The sequence below is a fragment of the Labeo rohita genome, chromosome 25 (assembly GCF_022985175.1).
Source record: "Labeo rohita strain BAU-BD-2019 chromosome 25, IGBB_LRoh.1.0, whole genome shotgun sequence".
In the NCBI taxonomy this organism is placed as follows: Eukaryota; Metazoa; Chordata; class Actinopteri; order Cypriniformes; family Cyprinidae; genus Labeo; species Labeo rohita.
In genome coordinates, this window is record NC_066893.1 from 748,401 (window position 1) to 770,658 (window position 22,258).

At 35.2% G+C, this 22,258-nt stretch overlaps 1 protein-coding gene across 1 annotated transcript; it reads left to right on the forward strand.

Moving 5' to 3' along the window:
• The first annotated feature begins 10,786 nt into the window (after positions 1 to 10,786).
• Positions 10,787 to 21,870, forward strand: spi1a (Spi-1 proto-oncogene a). The gene is made up of 5 exons (XM_051099525.1): positions 10,787 to 11,063; positions 11,301 to 11,391; positions 11,959 to 12,131; positions 19,942 to 20,095; positions 20,533 to 21,870. Exons 1-5 carry the CDS (start codon positions 11,031 to 11,033, stop codon positions 20,847 to 20,849), a joined length of 768 nt encoding a protein of 255 aa, XP_050955482.1. The 5' UTR covers positions 10,787 to 11,030; the 3' UTR covers positions 20,850 to 21,870.
• Positions 21,871 to 22,258: the final 388 nt, after the last annotated feature.

A 22,258-nucleotide genomic window follows, 5' to 3' on the forward strand; every position in this document is an offset into this window, starting at 1 on the left:
TGGGTCGGTACTTCTATAGTGATGTAGGATGATTTTTAAATGAAGTTGAGGGAGAAAATACGATGGGAGTTTTTCGACATACCCTAACTGTCTTGAACCAGAATACACAGAGTTCATGGAGAGAAAGACAAGACGAGCATTTGAGATTAAAGAGTATTTAAATTATATTTTTTTAATGAAAATAACCAATCGTTTTGCTAGATAAGACCTTCTTCCTTGGCTGGGATCCTTTACAACCGCATTTGTGATTGTTTGAGGCTGCATTTAAACTGCATTTTGGAAGTTCAAAATTGGGTCACTATAGCAGTCCATTATATGGAGAAAAATCCTGAAATGTTTAACTAATAAAACAGAATTCGTCTGCTGCCAGACTGGAGCGCACTTGCCACCAACTGGACAGGGATGGGAATTACAGCTACAATTAACAATACATCACCCTCAGTGTAATCTGTCAAAGTGATGGACGGCCTTCAGATTTTTCCATCACTGATTAAAAATTCTGTCAATGGCGGTCAATTTTCGGTTAACGTGACCTCTGGTTCTGATGTTCACTCATGTTTATTTCATTATTTAAGTAAATAAAAAAAGTCAAATAGTTCACATGCTGCTTGATCTAATAATTGTCAACCCCAGTTTTGAACATAGACGTGAAAGTGCGCTATCCAAATGCAGCTTGTTATAATTCATGAATGAATACATTTTGTAATAAGATTCTAAAGTGCCATTTCCATGGTTATTCAATGTCTGGTTTTATAATGGCTTTTACAGAATGAATTTTGAGGTTTTAAGCTTTCAGTTGATATATAATTTATGATGATTCCTAAAACGTGATAGTAAAAAAGGCAACGAAAAATGACTTTTTGTGACAAAGGTCAGAACTCCTGTTATGATGCAGATTTTTGAGGTGCACTCTTGTCATAAATTAATCTATTACTGTTACTATATAATTTGTAACAAATAACAGTGGTAAAATATCTATTTAGGAGTCTAAGACCTTTCCAACAATATATAGTTTGTCATTAGGATTAGGATTTATTTGTAATATAGTGAAATAAGCTTCCCACTGAGGGGACGGGTGACAGTTAAAAGGTTAAAGAGACACAAAACGGTATTTATTGATTAAATTTCTTTAAAAAAAGTCACAACATTTTAAAGCTGAAACCTTTTTCCATACCAGAAGTTACCTGCTCTGTCCTGTCTGTTGGTGTGTTGTCAGTTTCCTCTTTGTTCCGCAGTGTATTTTTCACTGCATGAGAACATGATGTGTAGTGTGAGAGTAGCATTGTTTGTTGGATATAGCATTGGTAACTAAGGAGAGCGGGTTTTTGCGAAGGGTCAATTCCATGCATGGCCTAAGGCTGCAGTTGCTTGGCCATTGAAACCCATTATTTGAAGCTCCTGCTGGACAGTTTTTGTGCTGATATTAAGTCCGAAATTCTCATCTGAATTTTTCACACGTCAAAAAATAAATATGACCTCATCTTGTGTCAATCATGTATACACACTGCATCCAAAACTTTTGCCCATCAATTGGATTAGGTTCAATTTTCTGTGTTTTTTGCATCTGACTTTTACACACCATGTGCCTCAGCACTCTGAGACTCCACTGCTGTTCCTAAATACCTCCACTTTCCAATAATACCACTTACAGTAGGAATATTTAGTGGGAATAACATTTCACAACCTTATTGACTTATTACAGAGGTGGCATCCTATCATAGTACTATGCTTGAATTAATTGAGCTCCCGACCCATTTACTCACAAATGTTTGTAAATGCAGATTGCATGGCTAGGTGTTTGATTTTAATTACTTGTGGCAATAGGTCTGATAGACAATAATGTATTAATATTGCAATAATGTTTTTGTCCATATAGAGTATGAGCTGCACATATTGTTCTGAGAGTCACCCATTAGTGCAACATTATGCATTATGAATCTACAAGAATAAAAAAAAAAAAAAAAAAACTGAGTGAGTGCTGATATGAGTGCTGTGAAACTACTACTTCTACTACTACTATTTGATTTTTGCTCTCTTTCATGTCAGTCCTGGGTTGTATTTTTTATAAGCATCGTAAACCTAAGTTTATGGTAGCTCTACTGGTGCCAGTAACATAATAGCACTGCTCATCTAAAATCAATTAAGACTATCATGGAATTTAAGCTGGTCCAACTTAACCTTAGCTTTGACTCGGCAGGACATAAATAATGTGTCAGCACTGGGAGATGTGGATATATATACTGTACAAGATACACTTCATTGCCAGATGATGGAGGTAGAGCTTCAGTACTGCTCTCCTTGGCATGTTCAACACTAGCAAACTGTATAATTGTTTACCACAGTTGACTAGTGATCCCTTAGTTTTTAGCTATGACTATCAGAAGTTCTTTACCCTCTGGAGATTGTCATTGAGTTCTGTGGAACTTAAAATAATGGGTCAGCAATTATTATTTTCAGCTTTGCTCTAAACCTCCCACCACCCTCTTCTAATTAAGAACTATTTATTCTATTTTATAAATTGTTTATTCTATTCAGAACTATTTATTCAAGAACTCTGTTTAGAGTTCCTGTATGTTTCTATATGGTTATTTGGAGAAAGTGTATGTTCATGAGTTCCTAAAAGGGGTCATCGGATGCCCATTTTCCACAAGTTGATATGACTCTTCAGGGTCTTAATGAAAAGTCTCTAATATACTTTGGGTAAAAATTCTCAATGGTAGTGTAAAACAACTCTCGTTTTACCTTGCCAAAATCAGCTCTGCAAAAATAATCCTATTCTAGTCCAGGTTGCAATGATGTTAATGTTAATGAGCTTTGCGCCCCGCCCCTCTCTTCTCTCTGTGGAGCGACGAGCCTGTTTACTTTGGCCGCATTTAGCCGCGTTTAGCCGCTAAACTTGCTAACTAGCACTAAGTAATTACGAAAGGTGATTGCAGTTATTCATAAAAAAAAAAAAAGGATGCGTTTATGTAGATTGGGAGGCGCATTCCCTTCACAAACAAACTTAATCCACTGCATCAGATGTCAGGAGTAAATGACGACCACTATGTTCATTATTACATCCAGCAACACAACACCTCAATCGCTCAGTCGGAGATATTCTTGTCTAACGTACATCCCTGCTCCGGCATCGAAACAATGGAGGTCGGACTGTGACAGCTGATCTAAGGTAAGACACTCATGTCAATCAACTATTGTGGGAGCGGCATCTGTCGACAGGCATCTGAGAATGGCTCGATTTGAAAAAGGGGATATTATTTTTACAGATTAATTAAAAACCACCGCATGGAATTTTATCATTATAGGGTAGATTTGTACATACACTGCCAACACACATTAATGTTCAAACAACATAAAAAAGTGAACTTTGCATCCGATGACCCCTTTAAAACTATTTATTAAATTCTGTAAATTCTTTAACAATAGAAATAAGTGCCTTACAGTCCCCAGCAAGTGAGCCAAAGACAACAAAAAAGAAAAACTCCCCAGGATAATACAAGATATAGTAAAATATGATAAGCAGCTCTGGGAGAAACCAACATCCAGTAGGGAAATCCCATCTCACCTGACTATCATGTTTCAACAAATTAAATAAACATGCATGATTGATAATGAGAAACATCCTCTTTTGGTGACAGACACTGGTTAAGATTTGACACTGAGTGAGATAAGTACAGATGAGGAGGAGATATGGAGTTGAAAACAGGGCAAGATCAGAGCTGAAGAAAATTGGTTAGAAAAACAGAAGAAATTATATCCTTAGAAAGTATCCTTTTAGATATTAATGGGCTAGACCATTACATGATATATACAGTATGTAAGAAAAATGCTATAGAACTGGACAAGTAAGCTGTTTATTAGAAAGATGATTGGAATGTACCCAGCATTATAAGAGGAATTGCTAGAGGAAAACTCTGTGTTAACTATGAAAAGTAATTACTTTTAACAGTGAGAGACAGAATTACAAAAAAAAAAAAATCCAGAAAAAAGTGAAAGAAGTATTTGATCCCCTATCAATCAGCAAGATTTCTGGCTTTTATATAGGAGACTGGCTAGGCCACTCCGCTTTTATATAGGTAACAAGCTGAGATTAGGAGCACTCTCTTAAAGAGACCTGTATAAAAGACACCTGTCCACAAAAGCAATCAATCAATCAGATTCCAAACTCTCCACCATGGCCAAGACCAAAGAGCTGTCCAAGGATGTCAGGGACAAGATTGTAGACCTACACAAGGCTGGAATGGGTGACAACAGTTGGTGTGATTATCCCCAAATGGAAGAAACAGAAATAACTGTCTGTCTCCCTCGGTCTGGGGCTTCATTCAAGATCTCACGTTGTGGAGCTTCAATGATCATGAGAACAGTGAGGAATCAGCTCAGAACTACATAGGAGGATCTTGTCAATGATCTCAAGGCAGCTCGGACCATAGTCACCAAAAAAAACAATTGGTAACACACTACGCCGCGAAGGACTAAAATCCTGCAGCGCCTGCAAGGTCCCCCTGCTCAAGAAAGCACATATACAGGCCCATCTGAAGTTTGCCAATAAACACCTAAATAATTCACTGAGAACTGGGTGAAAGTGTTGTGGCCAGATGAGACCAAAATCTCGCTCTTTGGCATCAACTCAACTCGCCATGCTTGGAGGAGGAGGAATGCTGCCTATGATCCCAAAAACATCATCTCCACCGTCAAACATGGAGGTAGAAACGTTATGCATTGGGAGTGTTTTTTTGCTAAGGGGACAGGACAACTGCAAAACATAAAAGGGACGATGGACCCGTGAAGTCATGTACCGTCAAATCTTGGGTGAGAACCTCTTTCTGTCATTGAAAATGGGTCGTGGATGGGTATTCCAGCATGACAATGACCCAAAACACACAGCCAAGGCAACAAAGGACTGGCTCAGGAAGAAGCACATTAAGGTCCAGGAGTGGCCTAGCCCATAGAAAATCTTTGGAGGGAGCTGAAGGTTCAAGTTGCCAAACATCAGTTTCGAAACCTTAATGATTCGGAGAGGATCTGCAAAGAGGAGTGGGACAAAATCCCTCCTGAGATGTGTGCAAACCTAGTGGCCAACTACAAGAAACGTCTGACCTCTGTGATTGCCAACAAGGGTTTTGCCACAAAGTACGAAGTCATGTTTTGCGAAGGGGTCAAATACTTATTTCACTCAATAAAATGCGAATCAGTTTATAACTTTTTGAAATGCACTGTCTCTCACTGTTCAGATAAACCTACCATTAAAATTATAGACTGATCATCACAAAATCAGATCAACGTACAAAATCAGCAGAGGATCAAATAATATTTCCCCCCACTGTACCTATGTTAAGTCCGACAGCTCATTTACACAAATAAAATGATGTAGTTGACCAGTACATAGATCTTTTTTCTGAAGAACTAGGAAATAAAAAGTTCTACCTGGAACTTAATAGTGTTCTCCTATGACATCATGCCGAAAAATGTATTCCACTTTAAACTTTTATTTCTTATTGCACATGGCAACATTTAACAGGTGTTTCCGGTGTTACTGTAAAATTACTAAGAATCTTATTTGATTTCCAGTATGAACAGTGTCCATGTTACGTTTGTGAAAGACCTGAAAACGAGAGAAAGCGAGAAAACCTGCTCAAACGTGTGGCTAGTCAGAGTGCAGTGTGGTTATCATGGCTGTAGTGGCTGTAACCTACAGGAAGTTTGTTCACAGAGATAATAACCAAGACAGCCAGCTGTCATCTAATTTTTGTTACGGTCATTCCGTTTGAGTCACTCATCATGCCCTGTGATGTGTGTGTATTAGATGTAATGGTATATTCCTTACCTTTGTTGTGCTTTTATATTTGTGGCGGCCAAGTTAGACTTTTTAAGGTACTTCAGTAAGGTACAAAATAAGGCTTGAACAAAATATATTTGTTTCCTGTTTTTTAACAAGTGGCCTGTGACAGTAACTTCTAAACACAGAGAGTGTTGATTGTCAACCTAAATAGGTCAAATTAAACATTTTCATATAACAGTTATTTTTTATTTATGTTATGGATTAGGTTTGCATCTCAATTATCAATAAAATCTGGGATGTGTTTGAATTATACATAATATAATAATGTATATTATACATAAATAAAACAAACAAATAAATAAACATATAATAATGTATATTATACATAAATAAAACAAACAAATAAATAAACATCAAAATTAAATGCAAATCAAATATAAAAACTTCTCCAAAATGGAAGTTTACAAGTAAGATGGTTAAAAAACTATCCTAAATTTGAAACCACACCTAATTAGGGCCCGAGCACTGCAGTGCGAGGACCCTACTGGGATTGCTCTGTTTATTCTTCTTCTTCTTCTCCAAAGTGAATTGCATTTTTGAGGGTCTGAACATGCCCGAAAACTCACGAAACTTTGCACACGCATCAGACCTGGTGAAATTTTACATCTGATATGGGTTTTGGAAGTGGGTGTGGCAAAATGGCCCGATAGCACCACCAATAAAATGTCCAATCTTCCTCAAACTTAACATGCAACATGCTACAAACATAGTAAAGCATGCTAGCAACACTTAGCTAATTTGCTAAAGCATGCTAATAATACAATGAAACAGAAAATTACTGTAACGCAGGCATGTAATGTTCAATCTGCCCCAAACTTAACATGTTTGATAAGAGTGCTGGCCTGAAGATATCTACATGCCCATATTCAGTTATAGCCATAGCGCCACCTGCTGGCAACAGGAAGTGACATGTTTAACACTGTGATGGACTATTAAAAGCACAGCAAAATATGGCATTTTATGCTAAACATGCTAGAAACACCTACTGGCAACAGGAAATGACTTGTTTTACACTAACTTACACATGCAATGTTTGATCTGTCCCACACTTCACATATTTGGTAAGAGTACTGGCCTGAAGACACCTAAAGGCCTATATTCAGATATAATCATAGCACCACCTGTTGGCAGCAGGATATGTCATGTCTTACACTAACTCAAACATACCACGTTCAATCTGCACCAAACTTCATATGTTTGATAAAAGTGCTGGCCTGAACATATCAACATGCCAATATTCAGTTATAGGCATAGCGCCACCAGCTAGCAGCAGGAAGTTTGGCACATATAAATGACTGCCTACCATTCACCGTTTTCCTAAAGCCACCGGTCGGCGGTGAGCCAGGGCGCGAGCATCCTTTCATCGGTGCTTGCAGCTTTAATTTTAATTTTATTTATTTATTTATTTTTTTGGTGTCATGAGTTTATGTAATGTTCAATTTGACATAATGGAGGACAATCATGTGGTAAGCAGGTTATCCTTAAAATGCAGGACACAGCTAAATGTTACATTTTTATGCAGTTTAAATCACTTGTAATTAAGGAATATAGTTTAAAAAATAGTTTTAATTTAAAATAGTTTTACTATTGATTCAATATCACTTTAACAGATTATGTCAAAACTATGATTTTAATTGCGATTTTAGCTACAGTCAAAAAAAAATAAAAATAATAATAATAATAATAATAATAATAACAATAAAATAAAATCAAGTGGAGGCCAAAATCACCATTTTATGTTTGTACAGATATAATTATTTGAAGTGTGAATAAGCAACTTTTTATAACTATATTTCTTTTCGCATTTTTTTCCAAATAAATATGAAAAAATAATAAAATGGAAAAAACATAAAAATATAGCCTGTTATATATATATGTTATATAGCTCTAAAAAAGTTCATACTTGATTTGCCTGTTTTACTTCTAGAATTTTTAAAAGCTTTTTCTTTATTGCAGTTTGCTCAGTTGCTCAGGTACATTTCTCGAATCATCTTTTACAACATTCACAAACCTGCACAGCACAAAGGATTACCTGCATAAGACTGAAATTTTCTTAAAATCCTCAGTTCATCTCGCAAAAGTAAGTATTTATGTCAACAGGCATATTAGTCCCATCAAGTCTTGTGTCATTGTTCACAAACAAAGTATGAAGCATTACACTATTACAGTACAGTGCACTAGCTTGAAAAAGCTGTTCTGTTTACGAAAACGTTTTCTCGAATTTCAGATGTACCTTTTGACCCTCCTTGGCCACTGTAAGGTCATGATTGAAAAGACAGTCCACAATAGTGGCGCTCAATTCATCAGGAATTTCCTTATGTCTTTGGTCTCTTCTACCTCCTCCTCTATTTTACTTCCCTACCCTTCCACCAAGCATCTTTACACCTCTTTCTTGTTTCCTTATTGTTCTAGCATTGTTAGAAACACTTAGTTGTGCTCTGTCTATATATGCTTTCCTATTTCATGAGATGCATCTCTGAGCTATTTTAGAAAACTGGTTGATCATTGATTGATGTGTAACGCTTTACATTCCCCTCTATTAGTAAAATTCAAGATTTACTTGTGCAGTTCATCAGTTCAGGACACATTTACAAGAAAAAGTTAAATAGAAATAGAAAATGTCCTTGACCAATTATAAGACAACTAGTTCAACCATTTTGCCTTCACAGCTTTTCAACTGCTTACACACTAAATCTTTACTTGTCAAACAATTTCTGAAACCTGACACTTGAATGCCAGAACCACACACCAAATCTGCGAAACCATACACTAATTCTCAGCCTTGACTCAGTTTTCAATTTTATAAAACATTTTTTGCAAAGCACAACAGTTCTTTTTGTAACACACAAAAATCTAACAGGGGTTAATATTATGGCAAAGCTGTTTGCAAATGTTTGCTTTTGAGATGTGTTTGTGATATTTTGAATGCAGTGCTTCATTTTGCAAGAGATATGAGGCAATTTGCATTTTGCGTGTGCAATTCTTGAAATTGTGTGTAAAGTTTTGAAAAAAAAGAGGCAAATGTAAAAAAAAAAAGTCTATTCAACAGAAATTTTTTTGATCATATATGAGCGACATAATCAGTTGCATAAATGGACCGGAGCATTGGAAATCTGTTCAGAAAAATGAGAAACTGCTTTTATGATGTGCACAGCTGACTAGATTATGTGGAGGTTGAACAATTTGGAGAATTTTAATTGTGATCTGAGAAATGTACCAAAGAGACTGTATAAGGAAATTGTTTTGTGAGTGATTACTGTTAACAACATAGCAAAACATGCTTAAATTCAACTTTTATCGAGCTGAATGGTGGTGTTGTGGTTGTAGTCCTCTGATCAAGAGTAAGACAGTTAAAGAGCTCCTCAGGACTGTTGTGCAACAGAGACAGTGACTGTGTGTGTGTGTGTGAGAGAGAGAGAGAGAGAGTGCGTGTGTGTGCAGATGTAACGGACTTCCTGTGGTGCCTGAAAATACCCTGCAATGCACTATTGGGAAAACATGAGAACACAGACTCTCAAAACCCTCGGGTTCCCGCTCAGGAGTCACAATGCACCGGTCAGCTAGTTAAAAACAGTCCTGTCAAAATGTTCTTTTTAAGTACGAAATCAAAATCAACCATTCAAGAGGACAAATATTAACACATTTGAATTATTCTTCCAAGCTCATTTATTGTTCGGTTTGAATCTCCATTAAGGGATTTTTTAAATCCAAAAATAAAAGACTTGCGGAGTACTCAACTCCAGAAAAGAGATGACATTACACAAGTGTCCATAAAAGTCTCTCACATTCACATTTTGGGGAAGTGAATGTGAAAGCTCCAAACTTCCCCATTTACTTTGTGTGTGTGCATGTGTGTGTGTGTGTGTTTGCATGTTTATGGAGTGTTTTTAATAAAGCCTCACGTATTAAAAGTATACTATTCAAAATAGATGGCTATAAATGTTACACATAATCACAAATAAAAGGCAAGTAACACACTAAAGTAAATAAGAAATTTTGAAGTAGAACAACTGAAAATAGGATTTTCTTGCAAAATGTACTCCAATAGTCTTTGTTTTTTTTACAACCCAGATAAAAATAGTGTAAATAGATGATAGATAGATAGATAGATAGATAGATAGATAGATAGATAGATAGATAGATAGATAGATAGATAGATAGATAGGAGATTCATTTACTTACAGTAGTTTCATTTATAATAAAAATAAAATAGTCAAATAAAACATAAATAATAATAATAATAATAATAATAATAATAATAGTAAAACATTATTATTACATAAACTCTCAAATTTTTCCACTTTTAAAACTATGCCGGAAACACCTAAAGCATCATTTGAGTTTTGCATATGAAAATCCAAGGCAAACACAGAATAATGCATTTGTCTATGCTGCAATAGTAGTTGCTTCCTCAAAACCTGCGATAACAGTGCGATGCTTTGATTAAAAAGGGAACAAAGCTCTCTCAGAACTTCACTTTGGGTGAACGCTGAAGTTTATGATTCTCAGACAATAGCACATGTAAAAAATTCCCTCTGATTGACTGACTCAAGGCCACAACATGGCCTATTTACTCAACTACTCAGAAACACAAAAAATTACAGCAACTTTCTTTAGTTTTGCTCATGCTATTACAAACACGAATGTATTGCACTACACAATAAAACAACGGTGTAGAAAGTGGTCTACAGAAACCCTGAAAAAGATCTTACAACACCTTGAAGTATAGGGGAAAAAATCTATTTAAGAACAGAAACTTTTATCTGTTGGTCAAGTTTATTATCTGTCAACTTAACTAATTAATAATTAAAACTTATAATCATAAGAGATGGTGGAGATAAACCTAAAGCCAACCCATCAACTGGATCACGATTGGCCGAAGTCCCTTGACAGTGTCATAAATAAAAAATCACGAGTCTTCGCCACATTTGACCAATCAGAGTCCAGACCCTTCAGTGAAGTCAGCTTAATCACTTATGGGCAATACAGGAAATTTAGTCTTTCTCACATCAGGACAGTTGAGCTGAAGGCAGAAGAGTTTGAAAACAAGATCTGACGCATTTGTGTTCGAAAAGTGATACCACAGTACAGCGCTCTTGTGAAGTAATTTCCACGTTATGCAATATTTTGTAAGCAGGTGGGAAACTGTGAGATAGACACCACAGGAGAAGATATATGAGTGAAGGGCTTCATGTTGCATTACAGAATGGATGTTATTTCCCCTGTAAGTATATGAGAGACTGCATTCTGTTTCAAACCTTTTTTCCAGGTGAAAAAAAAAAAAAAACTACTTTAAAAGTATTGCTACTTTTTATTTGCCTTTTTTGTAATTTAGTAAGTTTTGTAAGTACAGTTTAGTGAAGCTTTATATATAAATAGGTAAAAAGCAAATGGGGTTAAAAAATATTATTTTTATTTTATTATTATTATTACTATTATTATTTCTTTCTTTTTCTTTTAGCTGTCAGAAGAATTAATTCCATATGATTCAGACACTCGGCCGATATATGACTTCTACCCGTATCTCAGTACTGACCCTCAGACTCATCCAGGTAAGTGTGTACGTGTGTAAATTGTTTAACATATATAATCACATATATGTGACCCTGGACCACAAAACCTGTCTTATGTTGCACGGGTATATTTGTAGCAATAGCCAAAAATACATCTTATGGGTCAAATTTATTGATTTTTCTTTTATGCCAAAAATCATTCGGATATTAAGTAAAGATCATGTTCCATGAAGATATTTTATAAATTTCCTACCGTGAATATATATCAAAATTTTTGATTAGTAATATGCATTCCTAAGAACTTCATTTGGACAATTTTGTGGATAAAGATGTATTGAGATGTATAAATCTCAATTTCAAGAAATTTACACTTACGACTGGTTTTGTGGTCCGGGATCACATATCACAAGATTTATTCTTGTTGTTAATACATTATGTGATGATTCTCTGAGGTTTTAAATAATTTTAAATAAATAAATACATTTAACAGCATGACAAGAATCAAAAGAGACTGATAGAACATCTTAAGCTCTTAATTTCCCCAACAACCAGTTTTTAATTTAATTTTAAATTAAATTTTTTCTCCCATGCTGTTTGTCACGCAAGAAAGTGGATGGGACTATGCAGGCGTTCATGCCCATCACAGTGACTTTGAGCCGCCTCAAGGAAACCATTTCACCGAGCTCCATCCCAGCACATACCGCTATGGAGATGTGGAGTCTTTCCATCCATCCGTAGATTCAGGGATGGGAACACTTTTACCCGTAGTTCCTCCACAGGTTAGTCTACAAACCTGCAAACTCTATCTATCTATCTATCTATCTATCTATCTATCTATCTATCTATCTATCTATCTATCTATCTATCTATCTGTCTGTCTGTCTGTCTATCTATCTATCTATCTATCTATCTATCTATCTATCTATCTATCTATCTGTCTGTCTGTCTGTCTATCCTTCTATCTATCTATCTATCTATCTATCTATCTATCTATCTATCTATCTATCTATCTATCTATCTGTCTGTCTATCCATCTATCTATCTATCTATCTGTCTGTCTATATTAAAGCTGTGGCCATTTTACTTTAGTTTTTAGCTTGCAGGAAAAAATTCAGCTATTAATATTCATTTAGTGACTGTACTGTAATCAGAGAAAAGGTCTGAAAGAGAGAAGTGATGAAGAAAAAGAAAGAGAGATGGGCAGGATGTGAGTGGAGGAGACAGACTGATTGCTCAACACTGTCTTTTCCTGACTAAAGACTGTTGCTGCTGTTACACACATTTACACAAGACATGTGAGCCAAGAACAATCACAGCCTCTGAATTTGATGCAAACTAGTACTTTTATATTTGCTACAGTTTTAGTATAAGCTATTTCAGACATAAAGCTGCTCTTCAGAACATACACTGCCAGGAGAAGTCTCTTTTGCTCACAAAAGCTGCATTTATTTGATCAAAACTACAGTAAAAATAGTGACACTGTGAAGTATTATTACAATTTAAAAGATCTGTTTTATATTTGAATATATTTTAAATTTTAATTTATTCTTTTCAGCATCTTCAGTGTCACATGATCCTTCAGAAATCATTCTGATATGCTGATATGCTGCTCAGAAAATACATACATTTTATTATTATTATGAATGTTAAAAACTATTGTAGTGTCTAATATTTGAAATAGACATATCATTATATTATTATTATTTTATTTTTTTTATTTTACGTACCATGAATGTTTGGATGGCAATGTATTAAGGTTTCCAAAACAATAAAAACATTAAACACTGATAATAATCAAAAATGTTTCTTGAGCAGCAAATCAGCATATTAGAATGATTTCTGAAGGATCATGTAACACTTAAGACTGTAATGATGCTGAAAATTTAACTTTGATTGCAGCATTTCAAAATTTAAATACACACACACACGTTGTGTTTTCATGTTTTATGTTGACATTCCATAAGCGTAATGGGTTTTATACTATTCAAACCATATTTTATATCGCCCTACACCTAAACCTAGCCCTCACAGGAGGCTGTTCACACTTTTGCTTTCTGAAAAACAAACAAACAAACAAAAAATCATTCTACATGATTTATAAGCCTGTTTCCTCAGGCAGACCTTAAAAATGTCCCCACAAGGTCAAAATTTACTGGTATTACTATCCTTGTGGGGACATTGGTCCCCATAACATGATAAATACCAGGTACACACACACACACACACACACACACACACACACACAAAACAAAACCATCTTAAAACTAGGCTTAACCCAGAGGTCACGTTAACAGAAAGTTCTCCGTCATTGACAGAATGTTTTTTTATTAGTGCCGGAAAAATCTGAAGGCTGTCCGTCATTTTGACAGATTACACTGAGGGTGTTCTATTGTAAAATTGTTGCTGTTATTCCCACTCCTGCCCAGTTGGTGGCTAGTGCGCTCCAGTCTGGCAGCAGAGCGCTGGATCCAGAACTTGCCGAATTACGACCCCTGCCAGATTACTACCCCCCTAGTATTGGTAGGTTTAGGATTAGGGGCGGGGTTAGGATTAGGCAATCAGGTAGCAATTTCAATGAGAGGCGATAATAATTTGGCAGGCGGTCGAAAATGGGCACAACAACGGTATTAATTGCTTGACAGAATTTAAAATCTGAGATTTCGTTTCATATCAAAAATAACACAAAGCCTATTGCTATTTTTTGGAAGGAAGACGCACTATGTACTGCTTATTCATCAACTGAAAACAGCATAGACCAAAAGATCGATTGGGATTTAAGAATCGATTTTGGTTCATTAAAATGAGAATCTATTAAAATCGAGAAATCGTTTTTGTTTTGTTTTGTTTACCCAGCCCTAGCGTATTTTGTTGTTTTTAAACATTGCGCTGTTGTCCTATAGGTTCATGATTCTAAATTAAAATGTGAACAAAAATAAAAGCAATTAAATGTTTTATTCTAATTCAAATATGAAAATTATAATGGCAGGTAATGATAGATTATGACAGAATTTTTATGGCCCTGTCCGTCAAAATGACGAACAATGTTAAAGTCTAGCGCAACCTCTGGTTTAACCATACAATTTATCTTCCGTCATTCCTAAACAACATAAGCACAAACCCCGCCTACATACATTCTAAAAATTTGAATCATGTCAATGCTAACCTCTAACCCTAACCTAAAGACTAACATTGTGTTTACACAAGGTGTGACCATTGTTGAATAGTTTCGCTGTATGTGATCCATCTATGATTTCTCAGAATCTTTTTCTCACTGCTTCACTGAACTGACCATTGAGATTGGCTGTGGGGTTTTCTGCTCTTTTCTGTTATAGTTCTCAAATCTCCCTTGTACTCATGTTTGATTCAAGATGTTGTGTCAGATTTGATGTCAAAAATCATTGGTTTTCATTTGCCCAAGTAGGTCGATATCTGTGAGCGATGCCAACATCTAAATGGTAGTTGCTCATGTATCACCAGTACTATGCGGAAGTAATAAATAAATTAGCATTTTTGCTCACTTAGCTCCAGAAATATATATTTTGCAACCACATTATTGGCCACAGTAAAATGGCATCCTGACTTTGACTGGTTGTTGGCACCACTAGAAAGCACACAGACTGATGTTGAAACAAACTTAATCATAACCAGCCAAATCTTGACCTTTTGGAACCTTGGTCCAATTCATCTTGGTACAGCATGTTTGAACACAGGCAGGTGTGAATGAGGTGCAGTGAGGTGCAACGAGCAACTGCCATTGAGGTGAATGCTAACATATAGCACAGCACCAGCTGGATTGATTTAAATGTAATTAAAATTTTTAATGCATTAAAACCAAATGTAACTTAATATAAACTTTCGTTTTACATACACCCCTACAAACACAATGAAATAATAAACAAGCCATATAAAAAGTTTACTTGTGCACTAAATGTGTGTGATTTTGCTGATAGAAATGAAACTTTGTGGTTCTCTGGGATGATTTGGAAGCAAAACGTGATGCGCACTTGATTTGTAAATCTGGGGCCACACCACTGTGTGTCCCTTTCTGTTGACACCGAGTTTTTGAACTTCCTCTTTCAATGTAAAGTAATTCTGTGGTTTCCAAGTATTTTATACTTATACAAGATCATGTCAAACCAGCATTTTTTTTTTTTTTAACACTTGAAAATAAGTGTGGGGGAATATCTGACTGATACTTCAATCATAAAATATTGTCTGATAATTTGCATTTGTGAGATATTTTGCTTTATGTTTTACATTATCCATTATCCAATGAAATTACAATTTAGATAACATAGTCTCATGAGAATTTGTAACTACTGCACGCTTTAGCAAATTAATGTCAATTTTTTTTTAAATCTAAGACTTTTTTTTCCCCCAGCCTGCTCATGTCCCACTGACAGTTGGGTTTAGGGGTGCAGTTTCACTGTTTTTATTACAACAAATACATTTTTCACTGTTTTGGAAAATTGTTGACAAATTCATGATATTTTGTATGATATCTAAAAATGTACTGGCAAGTTAGAGACAAATTTGTGTAAATTTGTACAACCCCATTTGTACATTTTTGGATGACCTGCTCCCACTGAGGGTTAGGTTTAGGGGTGCAATTTCACTACTTTTATTACAAATTGCATATTAGATATTGTTGACTGTTTTTGGAAAATTGTTGAAAAATGTATATAAATTCATATGAGCTCATTCATTAGTTTTCTGTGATCTGCTAATGCCCACTGAGGTGTAGTTTTAGGGTGCAGCTTCATGTTTTTTTACTAAAAATGTCACATTTTGGCAAACTGGTTGCAAATTCATTTGACATCATACAATCTCATTTGTCATTTTCATATAACCTGCTTAGGTTTCAAACTTTTTTACTTAAAATCACATTTTCTTTGTATGTTTTGGAAAACTGGTGACGAATTTATGTGAATTTGTACAATCTTATTTTTGCATGTTTTCGTTTGATCTACTCACATCCCACTAATGGTTTTGTTTATGTTTGGGTTGCAGGTTTACAGTTTTTTTAATGAAAAATTGTATGTGTTCATACATATTGTGTTAATTTGTACAACCTCATTCATACGTTTTTGGATGACCTACTTACATCCCACTAAGGGTTAGGTTTAGGGGTGCAGTTTGACTATTTTCTTGTATTTTCAACTGTTTTGGAAAATTGTTGACAAATTTGTACAATCTCATTGATACGTTTTCTATGACCCGCTCATGCCGTAGTTTTAGAGTGCAGGTTCACACTTTTTTATTAAAAAGTCATGTTTTGGTAACTGCCCTTACCAAAAAGAAGTATACTTCAAGTTCATTTCATTAGGTATACTTTAGTAAAGTTCAAGTATATTTTTTAAGTATACTTTATATACATTTTATTCTAGCTTCATGCATTCTTTTTTAGAAACACTTGAATAATAATAAGTTTCATAAATAAAAAAAAGAAAAAAAAAAAAGAAAGAAATAATTGAACAATATTTTTAACAAAACGCTGAAAAAAGACTGAACTGGATTCAGAATGATGATCAAAACTTAGATGTAGTCGATCAACACCCCAAAGCTTGACAGTCATTTCTACCTCTTCGTGGGTCAACATTTTATTCCATAACGTTACACAGTTTTGATTTTTTATGTCTGATGATTGCGTTAGATGACATGTGGAAGCATCTGTTGTTTCAGTTTCTTCTTCACTTGTGATTTGGAAATTCTATGGAAAGACATATAATAGCGCCCCCTACCGTATAACAATGAAAACATTCTCTGAGCTTAGTATGGTATAGCTTAAATATATTTAGACTTTTTCTAAGTATAAGTCAAGTATACTTAAATGTCATTTTAAGTATATCTCTGAGAAGTACATAAAGCACATTTCTGAGAAGTACTAGAAAGTAGACTGAAAGTACACTTTACTATATTTTGTTTAAAAGACGTATACTAATAGTACACTTCAATAAACTTCTTTTTCGTAAGGGTGGTTGGGAATTCTTATGAATTTATACAATATGTCATTTTCATATGAGCTGCTCCTGCACCAGTGAGGGTTAGGTTTAGGGGTGCAGGTTCATGTTTTTTTTTTTTGTTTGTTTTGTTTTGTTTTTTTTTTTACCAAAAATCACACGTTCTTGTATATTTTTGGAAACTGGTGACAAATTTACATGAATTTACAAATCTCATTTGTACGTTTTCATATGATCTGCTCACGTCCTACTGATGGGTTTTTATGGGTGCAGGTTTACTGTTTTCTAGTTATAATAATAATAACTTGTTTTTTATACATATTGCCAAGTTGTGAATTCACGTGAATGTGTACAACCTCATTCGTACATTTTTTTGAGTGCCTGCTCACGTCCCTCTAAGGGTTAAGTTTAAGGGTGCAGTTTCACTATTTTTATTACAAATTATGTATTTTCGTATAATTTCGTATAAATTTGTACAGTTTCATTCTTATGAATTCACACAATTTCATTTTTCATTTTCATATGTCCTAACACACAAATGAAGATTGGGTTTAGGGTGCAGGCTCATAAATTGCATGTTTTCATATGTTTTGTATGTTCGTATGAAACTGTTGGTGAATTTATATGAACCTGTACAAACTCATTTGCACATTTTCGTATGACCTAATCACATGCCACAAATGGTTTTGTTTTTGGTTTGGGTTGCAGGATTACAGCTTTTTACTTAAAAATTGAATGCTTTCATACAGGCAAGTTGGTGGCAAATTCATGTAAATTTGTACAATCTCATTCGTACGTTTTTGGATGACCTGCTCACTAAAGGTTAGGTTTAGGTGTGCAGTTTCACTATCTTTATTACAAATTATGTATGTATGACCTGCTCACATCACAGGTTTAGGTTAGGTTTAGGGGAGGTTTAGGTTGTGGATGCGGGTTGAATGGCACGATGGCTCAGCATTGGTGCCTCAAACAAGAAGGTCCATTGGAGTCCTGGCTGAGTCAGGAGTTTGTATGTTCTCTCCCTTCTGGTGGTTTCCTCAGGGTGCTCTGTTTTCCCCTGCAGTCCAAAAAAAGGTCGATTAGATAAGGTTAACTACTATAGGTGTGTCCTAATTCTGAGAGTTGGTGCACTTCATAAAATAAAACTTGGACCAAGTTGGCTAATAGCACTGTTTGCTTTGATTGTATGAGTTCATGGGTAATATAAGGAGCCATGAGTATGGAGTGAAGTTTGTGCCAATATTAATCAAACAAATCCAGCGTTTGGAAATAAACACAATCTGCTTTGCAAAGAAAAACTCAACTTTCAAACAAACACAAAGTGATTTGCAAATACAAAACTCTATCTGAAATGCAGAGGTATGGACAAATATATGTATTGTGTGTTACAACTGTGAGACTCAGTTGCCGTTTTATGGGGAAACTTGGCTTGATTTTCTCACAAATGCAATTGAGCAACTTCCTTGTTGTCTTCATATGAAATTTACGCTAGTCTCCTGAGACCCGAAACACCCGTTTAACTTTTCAGGGAACGCAGCAGACCAACATGAGTGGGGAACAGGTGAGTTTCTGTCTTACTATATCTAAAATGAACCATTTAGATGTTTTCACAAAGCGACCCTATACTACAATGTCAGTGAAATTCACAATAAGTGCTGTAAAGTTGTTCACATGATTGATTAGTTCAAAAATCAGAAAAACTGATCCATTCTCTGTACTTCTTATCCTCTGTTGGATTGTGTGATATATACATATGTTGATACAATTGTTCAACATTCAAAACAATGCAGGGGTATAATAACAATATATCATGTCACAATATATTGTAATACTAAAATGCAAATGTATTGTGGATAGCCACAATACATAAATATTTGTCATCTGAGTCACTCCGAGAAGAGTCATTGCTGTCCAGAGTATGTATTTAACCGTGTAGGCATTTTAGTATTACAATATATTGTGACATGATATATTGTTATTATACCCCTGCATTGTTTTGAATGTTGAACAATTGTATTAACATATGTATATATTCTATATCCCGCGTTCCAACAGAGGATATGGAGAATGGATCAGTTTTTATAGAGAAAGACATCCTAGTACATATTTAGCCATGTCTAATTAATCATGTTAACAACTTTACAGCACTTATTGTGAATTTCACTGACATTGTAGAATAGGGTTGATTTGTGAAAACATCTAAATGGTTAATAATAGATATAGTAAGACAGAAACTCACCTGTTCCCCACTCATGTTGGTCTGCTGTATTTCCTGAAAAGGTAAAAGGGTGTTTCGGGTCTCAGGAGACTAGTGCAAATGGACCGACAGCACCATCTGCTGTTTTTTGGGAGGGAAGTTGCTCAATTGCATTTGTGAGAAAATCTGCCTGCACGCATTTGTGAGAAAATCAAGCCAAGTTTCCCCATAAAAAGGCAACTGAGTCTCACAGTTGTAACACATAATACATATATATGTCATACCACTGCATTTTCTCTCAAATAGAGTTTTGTATTTGTGAATCACTTATTTGCTTTTATTTGCAAAACGCTGGATTAGTTTGATGAATATTGGCACAAAATTCACTCCATACATGAGGCAAGACTAATGATTGTTGGTCTATCTCTACAGTATACTTACGTTCCTCACCCACTGTACCAACGATCCCCCGTCCCCCACTGCAGCACTGATGATGAGGACCCTGGGGGACGCAGTCCACCCTTTGAGGTCTCAGAGGGTGAGGAAGACAATGACAGACATCCAGGCATCTCTAGCACTCTATCAGGTGAGCAAGAAACACAAAACACTGTTTTCATGGTCTTGGTCTTGTCTTGGATTCAAATTTCCTGTGGTATGAATTAATATAAGCTCATTACCAAAAAATATAAGTTAAAAGTGTCTATCTTTAAACCTTCCAGAACATCTGGCCTATAAACGTCCATAATAAGGGAATAAACAGCAGTTCACTAATGCCTTAGCTACACTTTATTTATAGTTACATTCCAATTGGAGTATTACTGTTGAGTTAGGTTAGGGTTAGTAGCATGATTATCTTTATTCTCAAAATAAAGTGTTATCCAGATTTAAAGTCAAAATATTCCTTTAAAGTTTTTTTTTTTTTTTTTTTTTTTTTTTTTAAATAATTCCCATTTGGAATCAAAACTGGTGAGCTGATGGGATTGTGTACCACCCAGACTTTAAACTGAACATCAACTTTTACAGGAAACAAGCGGAAAGTGCGTCTCTATCAGTTCCTCCTGGACCTTCTGCAGGACGGAGACATGCGGGACTGCATCTGGTGGGTGGACCGAGAGCGTGGCGTCTTTCAGTTCTCCTCCAAACACAAGGAGACACTCGCTGGCCGCTGGGGCCAGCAAAAGGGCAACCGCAAGAGAATGACCTACCAGAAGATGGCCAGGGCGCTGCGCAACTACGGCAAGACCGGCGAGGTCAAAAAGGTCAAGAAGAAGCTCACGTACCAGTTCAGCGGCGAAGTGATGAGGAGGATGACAGCGGATAGGAGGCAGTATCATCACTGAAGCTCTGGACGCAAAACATTTCCTTTACAATCCAGTCTCTCTTACCTACAATATTCACAGATTCTCTCCGCCATTGTTCTGCTGCAAAACATGTAATCTCAGGGATATGTAATACTTATAGGTAAAAAAGGGATATGTCATATTTTGAGTAGCTGACAAATGGACTCGGACAAAAGACATTTTTTAGGTTTCTTTGTAGTACATGCTTTTATGGTTTGATACTGTAAGTGGTCACTATTTCTTTTTTCCACTTCAAATCAGCTTAATGATTTTTTTACTATTTTTACATTTTAAGTGTCCAGTGGTGTGGCAAAAAGAACAAACATGTCACATTGTCTCTGAAAGTTAATATGGCCATGAAAAGTGCATGCACAATAACAATACTATCATTTTAATCACACATTGACATTTCAATTTTTTCAGGTTTTTTGACACATTTTGACATCCATATGCTTCATCCATGCAAATAAGTAAAGCTTTAACTTATTTTAGGCGTATTAATGCAAAATATTCTGTCATTATGTTATGTGGAGATGCCACAGCACTGAAAAAATGAACCTGGAAGTCCTCCTTGAAAGTAGCTTATTTTCTTCCTGTTGGGTTCCTAATTAGCGACAAAGATCCCAAACAGATTCAATGGATTTGTCGCAACATATAATTCATAAGGTGCATTTCTGAAAATATATTTAAGTAGTATTTCTATCTTTTGCATTTTGACGCTTCTGGATTTCACAGTTTGTGATATAAACAGCTAAAAACTAAAACACAGTTTAAATAGATTTTTATGTCTTTTATCACATTTTCTTGTCTTTTTCTTTTTTTTTTTTAATTCAGCAAGGATGCATGAAACTGATCAAAAGTGACAGTAAATACAGGTATAATATTTATAATATTAAAAAGATTCTTTAAGCTGTAATAATATTTTACATTGCTGTTTTGCTGTATTTTTGATCAAATACAAGCTGCCTTTGTAAGCATAACACAAAAACAAACAAATAAATAAACATAAAAATCTTACTGATCCCAAACTTCTGAGCTGTAGTCCAATGGCAGCCATTCAAAAAGTTATATACGAGTTGAAATTATTAGTATTGTTATTATATTACATTATAGCCATCCTTTGGTAGATGTTAGAAAAACAGTTACAGTGAAGTGAAATGATTTTAAGGGCCTACAACAATTCTGGTAGTATTATTTGTCTATTTAACATAGTAATTACATACTTAAAATGATCAATTAGACGAGTACAGCTTGTAAACGGGTTTACTGCAACTATTATAAATCACATTTTTGTTTTTGTTTATGCAAGTACAACTTGTCAGATCAGCCTGTGCCATGGTAATAATTTAAGTTCATGGTAATACTAATATATTTCTACTATGAATTATGCTTTAAATCACTTTATAATG

What these genes read in the sequence shown, in the direction of transcription:
- spi1a (XM_051099525.1), top strand. Translation starts at nt 11,031, where the DNA reads ATGTTGCATTACAGAATGGATGTTATTTCCCCT. An exon ending in GAATGGATGTTATTTCCCCT is followed by an intron (nt 11,064 to 11,300) that starts GTAAGTATATGA and finishes TTTTTCTTTTAG; the next exon opens with CTGTCAGAAGAATTAATTCC. An exon ending in TGACCCTCAGACTCATCCAG is followed by an intron (nt 11,392 to 11,958) that starts GTAAGTGTGTAC and finishes TTGTCACGCAAG; the next exon opens with AAAGTGGATGGGACTATGCA.